The sequence below is a fragment of the Lacerta agilis genome, chromosome 13 (genome assembly GCF_009819535.1).
Source record: "Lacerta agilis isolate rLacAgi1 chromosome 13, rLacAgi1.pri, whole genome shotgun sequence".
Lineage (NCBI taxonomy): Eukaryota > Metazoa > Chordata > Lepidosauria > Squamata > Lacertidae > Lacerta > Lacerta agilis.
In genome coordinates, this window is record NC_046324.1 from 5,475,597 (window position 1) to 5,491,075 (window position 15,479).

The 15,479-nt window shown below is 40.2% G+C and overlaps 1 protein-coding gene across 21 annotated transcripts in view; it reads right to left on the reverse strand.

Annotated features, from left to right (window-relative positions):
- TCF12 (transcription factor 12) overlaps positions 1–15,479 on the reverse strand; it is a 135,289-nt gene that overhangs the window by 87,997 nt on the left and 31,813 nt on the right. For 13 of the 21 annotated variants that reach the window (XM_033166654.1, XM_033166649.1, XM_033166653.1 and 10 more), the window contains 2 exons: positions 3,083–3,156; positions 918–986 (listed from right to left, as the gene is read on the reverse strand). The exons of 1 other annotated variant lie outside the window; for it this stretch is intronic. In XM_033166654.1, coding sequence (XP_033022545.1) covers positions 918–986; positions 3,083–3,156 — 143 coding nt within the window. The remainder of the gene's footprint in view (positions 1–917; positions 987–3,082; positions 3,157–15,479) is intronic. 7 more of the 21 variants (XM_033166662.1, XM_033166661.1, XM_033166664.1 and 4 more) reach the window with 1 other exon arrangement.

Below are 15,479 nucleotides of genomic sequence, written 5' to 3' on the forward strand. Positions count from 1 at the left end.
TGGTCACATCCTGGTAACCTCTTGTGTGGAATACTGCAGTATTTTGTACAAGGAACAGACTGGATATGGTCCAAAAAATTCAGCTGGTCTCAAATATGGCTGAAAGGTAACCAAACGGGCTTGGGTTCTACAAATTTATAATCCCTATAATGGCTCCCAGACTATTTCCAAGCACAAATCAGTGTTGATTTTGAGGTTTAACTTTTTGGTGCCAACAAGACCCTTTTTATTTTCCAGTCTTTGAGAGACTCAGCAAGATTTTAGATCATGTTCTTAGCTTTACTGTTTTATCCTCCACGCTTAACAACTCAAGAGTTGTTTTACCGGTAATTCATTATACCAATAATTATATTACATGTCTTATTGTTGTTGTTTCTAAAAGTGTTATTTTGCAAACTTTTAGAAAACTTTGTTATATTGTGGAATATAAATGAAGACACATGTATCATTTATTGTTCCTAAAAGTTTCTGTACTTGGGCATAATAATAATTGTTTGTTTGTTTGTTTGTTTATACCCCGCCCATCTGGCTGGGTTTCCCAGCCACTCTGGGCAGCTTCCAACAGAACATTAAAATGCAATAATTTATTAAACATTAAAAGCCTCCCTAAACAGGGCTGCCTCAGATGTCTTCTGAAAGTCTGGTAGTTGTTTTTCTCTTTGACATCTGGTGGGAGGGCGTTCCACAGGGCGGGTGCCACTACCGATAAAGCCTTTGTCTTGGAATGTAAGAATTTACTGATGTTCAGACTACAGGCCAGACTATTTGTTCATCAAGCCTAGAATTTATGTTGTGAACCAACCTGAAGGCTTCAGGTATAGTGCGGTATACACATTTAATTAATTAATAATTGTCTTCCCCACTTTAAAACCCCAGATGCAAGCAGATAACAGAGAAACAGAGAAAACAAACCCCACCTCCTCATGTTTCAGCTTCTCAAGAGCTGTTGAGAGATCTGAGCTTTTTCCAAGGAGGCCACCATTTTCCTGTAAGCAAGGAAATATTCAGAAAAATAGGGCAAAATTAAAATAACATTTGTTCCAAAAAAAATTAATATTGTACCTCACTGTAAAACAAAAGTCTGGCATTTAATGATTATGCTAAACAAAAAATATTGCTTACTGAATTGTTCAAGTGTTTGGTAGTTTTTGCAGTCCTATATATTTAAATTTAAACATACTTTTACATTGAAACAACAACAACAAGGTTAACACAGTAGAGTAACCTCACAGGATCTCAATTCATTTTAGAGGAGACAAGGACTGAACTTAGAACAGGAAGAGACAAGACACCCAGGGACCATCTGCATGTCTATAGCAGTCAGTACCTTCTGTCACATAGTACACCAAAGTCTCTGACATTTTAAACTAATGTTCAATGGATGCACAAGTGTCTGCCATATGGCAGGGAAAAATCTCTTATATCTTACCAATGCAAGGCCAGCATCTCAAACTGTGTCTTGCCCAATATGACAAAAGCAAGAAAAAGATGTGCCTATGTCAGATATGAAGCCCCTTGCGATTGCAATTTTTGCCTACCCCAGGAATGCAAAGCTCTCTCTAATTCAGCCACTGGTGTAATTCTGTCTCTTGGTCTCACGAAAGTATAGAGGACACTCTACAGGAGTGGTGGAGAACCTGTGCCACTCCAGATGTTGCTAAGCTAAAACTCCCATCATTCCTGACCACTCGTCATGGTGGCCAGGGTTGTTAGGAATTGGGCTAAAACAACATCTTCATGTCCAGAGGCTCCCCACCCTGCCCTCCAGGCTTATCCTAACTCAAAGTAAAAAGGTAATCATTTCCCCTCAAGTAAAAACTGTGGTCTTTTATTTAACATTTATTAAACTATTTTAAATATGCATACTATATTACTGATTCTATAGAGCATTTTACTTTCTAGGGCTCCATGATCACTGCAGATGGTGACAGCAGTCACGAAATTAAAAGATGGCTGCTTCTTGGGAGGAAAGCAATGACAAACCTAGACAGCATCTTAAAAAGCAGAGACATTGCCTTGCCAACAAAGGTCCGTATAGTTAAAGCTATGGTTTTCCCAGTAGTAATGTATGGAAGTGAGAGCTGGACCATAAAGAAGACTGATCGCCAAAGAATTGATGCTTCGAATTATGGTGCTGGAGGAGACTCTTGAGAGTCCCATGGACTGCAAGAAGATCAAATTATCCATCCTTAAAGAAATCAGCCCCGAGAGCTCACTGGAAGGACAGATCCTGAAGTTGAGGCTCCAGTACTTTGGCCACCTCATGAGAAGAGAAGACTCCCTGGAAAAGACCCTGATGTTGGGAAAGATGGAGGGCACAAGGAGAAGGGGACGACAGAGGATGAGATGGTTGGACAGTGTTCTCGAAGCGACTGGCATGAGTTTGGCCAAACTGCGGGAGCAGTGAAAGATAGGCGTGCCTGGCGTGCTCTGGTCCATGGGGTCACGAAGAGTCGGACACGACTGAACGACTGAACACAACAACAACATAGAGCATTATGTTCATACTGTTGCTGTATTAAATTTAAAATAATCAGAATTAACAAAGGCTACTATTGTTAAAAATTTATTGTTTTATTGCAAGTGTATATCTTAAATACAGTACAGGAGATCCATGAACAGGATCTGCCAGTTTTTAAAATGTCTGTAATGTAGAGATGGGTGGTGACTGCCTGGGTACCTGGATATTTTGCAGAAAGTGGCAAGCTGTTCCATGAAAGATTTTACTCATGTAACTGCAGGGAGGGGGGAGGGGCGAGCCCTTTCCCCCCCAAACACCTTTGTCCCAGATCTCCTGCATATCTAGATTGGTTTCCATCACTGATGATAAATAATAATTTTCTTTAAAGAAATTCTTTTAAAATGTAATTAATAATTAATTTGTGCAAAGATGTTCATCAATTCACCACTCAAGCAATCCTGTGAGATATAGGTACGGGCAGGAAGATTGCCTACTAATGTTTTATTATGTGCTGATAGATTAATTTTAGGTACCACCTCTGAACCACAGACCGCATGTATATACAATAAATGTTAGCCATACTTCTGCCTATAATCAACTGTAGTCAAATTATACTCTTACCCTTGTAGGTTCATATGAAGGACTTGATTGACCACTTGCTCCCCAAGATGCAGCACCTGTTCGTTCTCCCATACCTAACAGTAGAAAGAAAGAGCACAGGCTATATAATATAATGCAAACATTGGGGGAAATTAGATGTATACCATCATTCTATCACATGGAAGACAGAGCAAGCTTGTTTTTCTCTTGCTCTGGAAGGTAGGATTCAAGCTATAAGAAAGGAGATTCCGACTAAACACCAGGAAGAACTTTTTGATGGTAAGAGCTGTTCAATAGTGGAATGGACTCCCTTGCAAGGTGGTGGACTCTTCTTCACTGGAGGTTTTTAAGCAGAGGTTGGATGGCCACCTGTCATAGATGTTGCAGGGGGTTAAACAGGATGTCCCTTCCAATTCAAATTATACAATTCTAAGATTCTATGCTTGTTAAGACAAAAAAAAAATCTCTTCGCTTTCTATCTTTCAGTATTGATCCGAAGTACACCCAAGAGAAACAGGCTGTGATACCAATTCCCATCCTGTTTATTCACAGCGTTTGTAATCAAGAAATAGACATCCACTTTACCCAATTGGAATTCTGGCCGTCATCATTAATAGGCTTTTTACTGCTTCATTACCACCACCCTACACACATTTATTTATCCAATCCTTTTTAAAAACCATTTTATGCTGACCATTCATGCTAGTGGTTATCACAACTGGGTAAAGCAATTCATTCATATTTTCATGATATGCTTGTATGACAAGGTACAGGCAGCCCACCGTTTACGCAGGGGTTACATTCCGAGGCACCATGTGCATCAGTGAAATCAAGTACAATTGCAACACAACAATTGCCGGCAAACACTCTGCTACCATTCCACCCTTTTAGCGACAATTTAGTGACATATTTATGATGTTTCTGGGTTCGGCACAATACATGTATATATATACAGTCACATACATACTGAACGTGCATAAATGGGGGGCTGCCTGTACCTCATTGCCCAATGTGCTTTTTTCAGTAGATGCTTCTAAGCTCTTGTCTTTAGGAGATACTAAATCACCTTTTCATACATACTTTTCCCCTGCTGGTATCTTTGGTGTACCCCCAGTCCCATTTCTCTCTCTCTCTCTTTTAAAAGACTGCTCTTTTGTAATATGGTGTGCATTTGGTATGCAATTAACGTATTTTTCCATGTATAAGACACCCCCATGTATAAGATGATCCCTATTTCTTTCAACCCAAAATTGAGAAATCAACATTTTGGATTTAGCTGCTCAGTTTATTTTCTTAATTGGTTTACTTTGGCTCTGCTTGGATCCTCGCCTGTTGTTGCAGACTTCACAACCTTGCAGCTGGGGACCTTCCTACCTGCTCAACCTCGCATTCCCTCTCCTTTGCTAGCATTCCTAGCCTTCAATCAACCTGAGCAGTAGGAGCTGGCTCGAGGCAGCACACGGAGGAAGCTGCATGGTGCCAGATACGTCCACATTATTTCCAGCCTCCCCAGGAAGGAGTGTGCAGCTGAGGGTCTGGTGGGGTCAGTGATTGGTGAATTTGTGTACTGTATGGAGAGTGTCTATCATTTTGGGGTGGCTGGGTGATGATTGAATTAGGGGCAAGGGTGCTGGTTTGGGTTTAATCTTTGGACATTTGCAAGCTGATTTAACTGGGGCTAGCACCCCTTAACCACAAGATAGTTCTGTGCAGCTTGTTTGTGTGTGCTCCAATATCTACTTGTCCTTGGGCTGGTTACCACACCAGGGCAGCCTATCCAGCCCTTCATTCACCACACCCTCCATCCCACCCCATCGGTCGTTGGTGCGTGTGTGCATCATTGGTCTGCTTGCTCCTGCTTTGTGGTGTCTCTTTCCCCTCTCTGGGCTCAGAGGGCTTGCAAGCATCGGAGCGTGAAAGCATTGGGATTGGGTGGGTGCGTGTTTTGCCTTGCTTCTTTTGTTGCTCACTTCAAGTCAGCTTGGTCGCTCTTCTAGGTTTGCTGTAGGGCTCCACAGAGTGTGTGTGCCTGCTTGCTGCCTGTGTGCGCATGAGCTAAATTGTCCCGGTTTTTTGGGCCGGCTGGCAGGCATTAGTGTTTTTTTTAACTCCCGTGCATTCACCATCAGTGTATAAGACGACCCCCAATTTCTGACTAATTTTTTTTAAAGCCAAAACCATTGTCTTACACGGAAAAATGTGGTATTTGAGTTGCACTGTATATGGTATGCAATTATTTCACTTATTAGATATCCTCTTCTACAGAGAACCAAAGCCACCCACAGCATTGTAAAAATAGACACACCAGATTCGTAAAGGCTCAATCTTTTCTCTCATCATTCATTCCTACTTATTGCCTGCCTTTTTCATTACTACACATGCTGTACTGACATTTATTCCCAAAAGTCTTACTCCTGGTTATTTCATGTCAAGTTAGAAGCATCACCCCCCCTCTCTCTCTGTGTGTGTGTGTGTGTGTGTGTGTCTACACACACACACACACACAAAACACGTTTGCAGATCAGTTCCGGAATTACAGAAGCCATCCCATTTTCTGATTTGATCCCAGAATGTCCCTCTTTCCTTAGGATATCCCTATTCAGAGAAATATTGGAGAGTATCATATGCGACCCCTGAGCCAAGAAGTAACTAAACAACCTTTAGAAGGCATGTGAAGGCAGCCCTATAAGGGAAGTTTTTAAATTTTAAATGTTTTGATATGTGTTGAAAGCGTCCCAGAGTGGCTGAGGCAACCAGTCAGGTAGTCAGGATACCTATTTAAAAAATATAATTATCATCATCATCACCGTCATTGAATAGGACTTCTCTATTTTCATTCGAGAAATGTTAGAGTGTATGTGTTTATGTAGAGGGGGAGGGAGAGGGGGAATTGTTTTCCCCACAGTATGCATTGCCTTATATCTGCCATTCTCTTATGCATTCACCCAGTTTGTAGGCATTATTCTAGGCGAGGAACTTGTGGCTCTCTATATGAAGTTGGACTTCAGCTCCATTCATCCCCAGTCAGCATGGCCAACAATAAGGGGTATGGGAGTTGTAGTTCAGTAACATCTGAATGGCACCATATTCCCTAACTCAGGTCTATAGTCTAACTATCCACAAAGTTTGTTGTTATCAGTGAGCTTTGCCGGTTTAGTTTTCCTAATCTCCAATATAATTCATGAACAAATTATAAACACCCATTTTAGACCAGACTTACAAATGCCAACCGGATTCCTTTGCTTGCCTTCTTTTATCCATTTGTTTTGAAATCACGTGCTCCTCTTAGCTAATAGCTTACTACGGTTCCTTGAGAAACTTTAGTAAGCGATTGGTCAAGCTGTTGCATGAAACAGGTCAGCTCTGAATTATGCTTTCATTATTAGGATTATTATTATTAATGCATATAACACCTATGTTGCCGACCCCGTCATTGGATACTCAGCACTACTACAACACAGTACCCTGCAGGGTGTAGACAACAGCATTGCTGGACTATTAATGGCATATAATAGCGTTAAATTCTATACAAACCCCACTGAGCTTGAGCCAATACCAGGTTTTACAAAACAAGTTAGACAATGTACCTCATGCGCAGGAGGTTAAACTGAACAAGTGTTATCTATCTCGAAGGGTGGCAGGGTGGAAACTCAGAGCAGAACATTACAATAAAGGCGCATATCCCATTTGTACCTAGCATTTGGCCTGGAGATAATATAATAATAATTTATTATTTATACCCGCCCATCTGCGGTGGCTCCCCACCACGCTGGCGGCCTCCCAATCCTCAAATACAATACAGCGCTTCGAAATTAAGGCTGGTTTAGCTATCAGGGCAAGACCTATTTCAACCACTAGTGGCTATCCTTACATCTTGTGATAGTAACTCTACTGCAACATTGAAGAAGCACTTGTCCCCACAAGTCTAATTAGACCAGGCAGGGACCCTAATGTAGCCCACAACTGCTGTTTCCTCCATGCCACACCCAGCTGCTATCATATATGACAGGTGTGGACAGTTAAAAGTGTGCCTGCAAAAGAATGATCAGGTAGCCTTAAAGTGCACTCCAATTTTCCTTGGCAAGCACAACTTTGCATTCAACAACTTTTCCTGCCGAAAGCAGAGTTTGCCATGGTGCTGGTCACTTGATTGGCAGTAGCTGCAAAATCCATTTGGGATTGGCTGCATTCAAGAGTTCCTGCATGCAATCCTTTTCCAAAGCAGAGTTTGCAGCTGGCACTGGTCAGCCATGCCTGAAGCCCCACTTTAAGCAGGGGTGTTACTTTGCAATTTGAGTTCAACCTGGGAAGCAAAAGAGGAAAAAATAACTAGGAGTGCATTAAGAATGTGCTTCAGATTCTTCCATTTGTAGTTGGGTCACCTGATGTCATGTTGACATCAGATGATTGACAGGTGAGTCACTTATCTGTCCAAGTGGTCCATGGACAGCGAGGAGCTTAGGGTGTGTCCCACTGGTTAGATCCCATTCCTCATCTCAGTCATTGTGTAATTACAGTGAATTCCCCAGTGTCATGTGTGGTGTGAAGATGTACTCTCACCATCCCTGAACCTCACTGAGAAAGACCCCAAAGGAGGAATACAACTTCTCTATCCATTCACATCTGCAATATCCTCTCTCAGATGGGCAACCAAAGCTATTCACAGTATTCCATACACTAGTATAACATCCATTATGTTATCTGCTATTTTATTCTCAATCAGTCCTCAACAACGAAATTTGCATTCATCAGTGCCACAGGCGACCATTTCCAGTGCTCTCTATCCTGAATAATCACACCCTATTTAGATGTCCTGGGGTTTTTATCGCTTATGTGATTTGCTTTACATTATATACACAATGAATCTAACATGCTATTCTCATGACTATTAGACCAGGCTGGAGATCCTCTTTTGGATCTCTTTTCTATCTGCTTTCCAACCTAAATTATTTGGCGGTATCTTCAAAGTTGACTATCTCGCTGTCCAGCATGACCCCCCACTTACTCATGAATATTAGGTGGCACCAGTCTCAGTACAGAGCCTGATACCACATTCTTACATGTGGAAATGGTCTATTTATTTCTACTCTTTTTGGAGTCCAAGTGTATTATGTTTACCAATCTTCTCTATCTATATGCCAATGCTGTTGAAGAATTCTAAAAGCTAGGAAAATGGCTAATCTTCCATTTGTAAAAGCTATGCTGGTTTCTCCTCAAAAAGGTGCTATTTATATATTTAGCTTTGGATAGCACTTTTCACCAATTTACCATGAACAGAAGTTGACAGTAATTCCTAGATACACATTGATTTTTCTATTGCTTACCTCTCAATCCTCCACTAAGGAGTTTGCTTTTAGTGATTAAAGATAATTGTTGCAAGTAAAAAAAAAAAAAGGAAATGCATAAAATAAGCCTTTTTGCAAATGATAGAGCAATTATGCTATCTAATCCAAAAGCTACAATGCCTGTATTAATGAAAGAACCAAGCAATTATGGTAAAGTGACTGGATTCAAAAATCAATGAATCCAAATAAAAAATAATGTATATAGGTATTTCTCCCTCTGACCATTTACCCGGTAATCATGCAAAAACAGACAGGTTTTTAAATCTGCAGCAAGGTAATAAATATATGGAACTGCAGATAACTAAAAATCTGTCAACTTTAAAAAGGCAAACTTCACACCATTTCTTTTACAGCTATGACAAGAACTTAGATCTTGGAATGACCTACATTTATCATGGTCATGACTCATAGCTGCTGTAAAGATAGTTATCTGATGATGATGAAAATTGTTGTTGTTGTTCAAGTTATCTGTTCAACATATACTGCCCTTTATCTGAAGATTCCAGGGCAGTGTTTCTCTTTCAAGTGTTGCCAACTAGGATTATACCCAAACAATTTAAAATTTGGCAGCGCTCAGTAAAAAGCCAATTTATAAAGCTTTAATAAACTTAGAATGTGGCAATCTTTTGTACACAAAAATGACATGGGAGATGGACCTAGAAGACAAAATACGAAATGAAAAATGAATGTCCTTGTGATCCAAGAGCCCGCTGAAATTGGTTTCTGCAAAAATCAGGGAATCCTTATGAACACTTGTGCATAAATGGCACTATACACCAGTGATGCTATCCCGGATATCTAATGCATTGGAGGGGATGCACAGTCAAAGGTACATATTTCCATATGTGGTGGTTTTGTGACATCATCAAACCCTTCTGGAGTGCTATCTTCAAAAAATAAGGTTGATATATAACAAAATTATTGAAATGCATGCACTAACACTAATTGGGCTTATGATCCCACCCAGTGCTTTTTTCCTACAAAAATATTTAGGGGTACTCTCATTTTGACTCAAGAGAATCACCATTTTATAGTTCAAATTGGGAAAAATAAATACAGTAAATGGACAAAAGTACAAAGATTCACAAAATGTTTAGGGGTATGCATACCCCAGAAAAAAGCACTGACCCAACCCATTCAAGATAAACCAAGAATGACTACTTAGACTTTCTACTGACAGCTGCCCATATGGAGATAGCCAGATATTGGAAAACTGGTGTTAACATCTATTCTAGGCACACCAGAGTATGGTCAATAGCATTGGCTGAGAAATTAACATGTCAGGTCAGAACAGCAAAGAGCAAACACAAACCCTATGGCAAATGTTTATTAAATACATCAATTGTTCAGACTGTGGCAGGAATCCACCCAACACTCATGGGAAAATGTGGTGTGATATTTTAGACTAATCGAACAAAACTTTATTACACAGCGTGACAAAAGTCTAATTTTATCAGGACAAGTTGTTTGTTGCCTACTGTTGTAACACCTGTTTTCTCAAAATGTATCTTCTGTACCATGAAAAATAAACAACTTTTTTTTAAGAAAAAGAAGTGTTAATTGTTGTTAATTTCTTTCCCTCTCAGCTTGCATATATGTTAAATAGTTAGCTCATGGGTTGATAGCAGACAAAGGACAAAATATTCATGCTCATCTAAGATTGGCCTAAAATGAGCAAGGCAGCTCAAGAGGTTGAAAGAGAAATTTCAAACTAAGAATGACTGCTTTCAAGGAAGGTCTTTACAGTATCACCTGCTGAAAAGTGAAGTCATATTTATTGTTAATTGGCAGTAATAATTTAATGCCACAAGGTACAGCCACAGTATAGCTGTAAATCATCTGCATGGTGAGGGTGTGATTTCCCAACACTCCTGCCAGAGCAGAAAACCTCTACAACTTTGCCACATCTTGCAGCTGACAGTGCTATATTAATTTTACTGTACTTGATCCAGGAGCTGAGGAAGTGTGGTGGCTGCCAATGACAAGAAAAAAGTAATCTCTTGGCATATCTAACCCTTTTCTTCCTCAGACAAGAGCAGAAATAACACAATCACCACCACCACAACAAACACAAAACAAAAATATATTGCTTGCCCAGTATACAGAAAGTAGAAAACTGACTCATGAAAATATCAAGGATTTAGCAAAATCTGGAAACAGACTTTTTACAAAATCTAGCAGTATTTTTATTTTACAAATACTCATGAATTGCCAACTCATAACAAAATCAAGGCAGTGTATACGAAAATAATTAAAACAACATAAAACTATAAATACAGAACAAATAACTAACAATGAGTCAGATTAATTCTATTTATAATCATATTTATTAGAGGAACATACATAGATATAAGAATGAACACTCAAATATGGATAGCTTGTGAACAAACCCTGCCACCAAGAACAGGGCATTAAACTAGGAGGTTGCATTGAGCCCTTTCAGGCATTCCAGAGCTGCTGGCTGGTGTTCCTGCAGGTCATAGGCATCAATGATGATGATGATGATACTTTTTATATATACTGTATCCTGACTACCTGACTGGGTTGCCCCAGCCACTCTGGGCAGCTTTCAACACATATACAGTAAAAACATAATAAAAAATTAAACATTTAAAAACTTCCCCATATAGGGCTGCCTTCAGATGCCTTCTAAAGGCTGATAGTTACTTATCTTCTTGGCTCAGGGGTAGTATACCATACCTTCCAACATTTCTGTGATGAAAATAGGGATGTCCTAAGGAAAAGCAGGACATTCTGGGATCAAAACAGAAACTGGGACGTCTTCTCTAAATAAGAAACGTCCCTGGAAAATGGAGACACTTGGAGGGTCTGGTATTCAGGCTTTGTAAGCCAAATCCATGCTGTGTGTATACCATTGCAGGTCTAGGTCTTAATGCCTCTTGGAGCTTCAGCTGCCTAACAAAAGACAGGAAGGATTCTAAAACTCTCCAATGAGATTATTGGTAGCTGATTATTCTCAGCCAATCACCTGCTGAGAAAGGGACAGTGTTGTGATTCGCTAGTTACAGCACAAGGTGACCTATGGGGGGGTTGTGTTGCCTAGGCAGGGTTAAGGTATATATACTAGGTTGTGTGCCCCAGTTTGTCATTCTTGTTCCTGGTGTTTAAATAAAACTTTTTGAGCATAATCTCGGTCTCAGGTTATTCCTGAACCCACCTACACTTCAGATACCACGAAGAGCAATAAGCTCCCATCTCTATAATGACTACTATCCATCCTTCTAACAGTCAAAAGTGGTTTCTATCTGCCTATAAAGCTTCATACAACATAATGACTATTTAAGTTCTGGAAGTGGGGAAAGACAGGCCACCAATACATATACATTTGGCAGGCTTTTATCAAGGTATGTGGGTCGTGTGAATTATGGACTGATTTATTAACAACCTTGCATGACACAACCGGCAGCAGAGGAAAAGCAAATGGTGCATAGCAATAGCCCCTATTTTTGTTATCTGCCATACAATACTTGTGTGTGATGCGAGGGGACAGCTTCCACAGGCATCATTAGTGTGGTTATTAATATTAGATGTAGATGGAATTTGTAATGTTCTAGTGGAATTCTACCCCAGCCACTCACAATGTTTGAAGCAGCTTCAGAACAATATTGCTTAAGCAGAATGAATACAAGCTAGACCAGAAAAGAATCAACTTTTTAAAAAACAGAATGTACAATTATTGAATCCTTTTAAAATCTGACAATATTATTATTATTATTATTATTATTATTAATTCAATGTATATACTGCCCTTTATCAAAAGATCCCAAGGCAGTGTACAACATTAAAAACACATTACAGAACATCAACGACAAAACATAGTCAGTTCAGTTTATTGTGTTTAGTGAACAGCCGTTACACACATAAAAATAGTAATAAGAATACTGCTACTAATAGTGGTTTACATTTCTACTCCCTGACTTTTAGTAGGTAAATCATTTCCCATTCCCCTTTACGTTTTATTACACAAATTTGTAAAGCCTTGGCAAGAAATTTGGATGTTCTAGGATATATACCTCTCAAAACATAATAAATATACCTGACAAAATGTAATAAAAAGCATACTGACAGACAGCCTAGTAATAAAATAGTCAACATAATAACAGTCCTCTCCCCCACACTTTCAAGGTTTGTGATCAGCACAACCAGCAGCAATGGAATACAGTAGGAATAAACAAACTCATGTCAGTTTTACAAAATTTCAGTGTCAAAAATTCAAAATCCTACCTATAACGTAAGACTACAGGAACATTACTCTCCTTATTTTTTTCCAAGAATTGTTTACATTTCCTGCAATGAGGCCTACATATTCTCTGTTTTACAACTCTTTTCTAATAATATATTTCTCTAATGACAACATTCCAAAGCAACTCATAAAAATATCTTATTACTTCTATTTATGTTATATTATAATCTGCTTCTTTACAGTGAAAAACTTCAGCACATCCAAATAGATCTGCAACTACAAAGATTCATTTCAAAACCCATGTGCTAAATACGCTCCACCATATATTTAATTGATTTTGAAATAGTCCACAGACTTTGGAATTCAGAATCAAATTTTCCCATTGCCCCAGCCAGACAGCTGTTTGGACCAAGACTTCCAGAGCAGTAGGGGTAGGTGATATATTGATACTTTGTCCCTTACCAGTAGGAACTCGATACTGCGATAAAGGTTTCATATTTTTTTCACAAGAATGTACTGCCCAGCTGGCCTTGCAGACCCTCCCCACTAGGCAGGCAGCAGCACTTTACTGCAAAGTAAAGCCTTTACTGCGGAGGAAATGGCCTGCCGCCCCTCAGCTGGCATTGCAGAGTAAAGGGCTGCACTCCATTCAGCAAATGATAAGATCCAGGTGGCTTTGCTCTTGCTTTTGTTATGCAGGTTTAAGGCACACACCACACCTCTTGCTAGGCAGAGTAGAGACCCAGCTCCCTGCTGAGGGATGGAGATTCTGGTGGCCTCTAAAGCTATGCTCAAACAGTGGGGCTCAGGGCTGCAATCTGCCTCTCCTGTCCCCCATTTGCCTGTTGTGCTCCCCAGTCTTGCCAGTGCCTTTTGGTACAGCCATCTGTCAGGGATGCTTGGACTGGATGGCCCTTGTGGTCTCTTCCAACTCTATGATTCTTTATTTCGATGAAAGCACTAGCAACTCTCTACATGCTAAGTAAAAGTGGCCAGGAAACAGAAGATTGGGGGGGGGGGTGGAGAGGAAGAAAGGGCAAGAGGTGTTGAAAAGTGAGAGAAAATGTTACTATTATAATAAACTGGGAATAGAAATTAAGAGGATAAGAGGAAAGAAATGAATGTAAAAAGGATCAGGGAGAAGTGATGAAAGAAACCACTTCTCCACTTAGAACCTCCTGCCTAAAATGGGGAGGCTGAATCACCATACCTCCAGCCAGAGCTTTTTTTCTAGAAAAGAGGTGCAGGAACTCCCACCTTTTGGGGACAGACAACTTTTCATCACCCAATCGCAGAGCGGCCACAATTGCAGCACCATGCTGCCCGTTGCATCCAACACGCAGTTACTAGCGCCATTCCAACAGCAACGCTAAATATATGCCAGAACGCACCGATAAGGGCAAGTGTCTGTACTTAGCTCAAGAAAAGATGAGCCATAGAACTCATTGCTCAAGGAAAACACTGTGGCAAAGAATTTAGCAATTTCCAAATATGGATTAGATATCAGTAGAAAGTGCTGTCAGTAACTAGAAGGGCCTCACCTGCAGATCTACGGTATATGGGAGGAAGCATTCTCTCAGATAGCACAGAACCAAGCGGTTTAGGGCTTTGTAAATCATCAACATGTAATTAATCCTGGCCCAATCCTAAACTTTATTACGGTCATAGACCAGCATAATGTAAAAGCACCTCCATACATAAAGAAAACATGCTAGAAAGGCAATAAGGCAACTGCAAAATTAGACGGTACTCATTCTGTCAATTACAGTAGGCCGGCATAAGATAAAAACACAAAAACATGTAACCCAAACCTTCAATTTTAGACCTCCTACCACGTATGTCAATCATAGCAGCACTATATCTGGCAACTGAATATGTTATATCAGGATTTATATCTTGGAGCAGTAAAGAGATATAGAATTGCCCTGTGTGTCCTGGAAATTTGTGTATTATTGGCAGGATAAACCTAGCAGTATGTTTGTGTAATACTGGCAGTGCAGAAAAACATGTTCAATTGTTTCTATGTGCCCAGAGCTGTAGGGGCATTTTCTCTCCTCATAAGATGTCTTCCTAAAACAGCCCTCCTGGATGGCTGAAGGAGAGCCTGGCAATGAGCCAGAATGAAAGCTCTTCACTGTTTTGGTATTTCAAGATTAGTTAAATATGCCATTGGGGAGGTGATGTATCTACTTGTTTCACTAATGAGAATCCTGACCCAGTAGCAAATTGACAGGCAGTTCTTTTTAGAAGTGGTATAATATGCTTGCAGTACAGTATATAGTTTCATTCAGGAAACCAGCTGTGGCCTTATGCATTAGCATCAGCTTCCAACGCTACCTTAAGGACAGCCCCAGATGCAGTATATTATAGTAACCCAGTCTATATGTTACCACCACATGGGTCTCTGTGGCTCACCATGATCTCAGTGGCAAGGCTATCCCTGTCCAGGAAAGTTTATAGCTGGTGCATCTGCCAAAGCTGGTAAAAGGCACATCTGGCTACTCCAGCCTCCAGTAGCAGCACTGGATCAAGGAGTACCCTCAAACTACATGCCTGCTCCTTCAAAAGAACTGTAACAAATTACCCACTTCATGGACCCAAGACCAACAAGGCCTCCTTCATCCAGCCCACCACTGCATCCAGACAATGGCCCAGGCAAAGCTGTAACAGAGAAACAGAGTCCCAAATCTCCCAGTAACTGCTCTCAAAGGCTTCATATACATGTTAAACAGCATTCAAGACAGGTCTGACCCTGTAGCAGTGAACACTCAGGGGACCAAGGCACAACGATCCAATACAACTCTGTGGTATAGATATCATGGCTGATAGTTTCAAAAGTTGCTGTAAGATATTGTAGAAGCAATAGGTT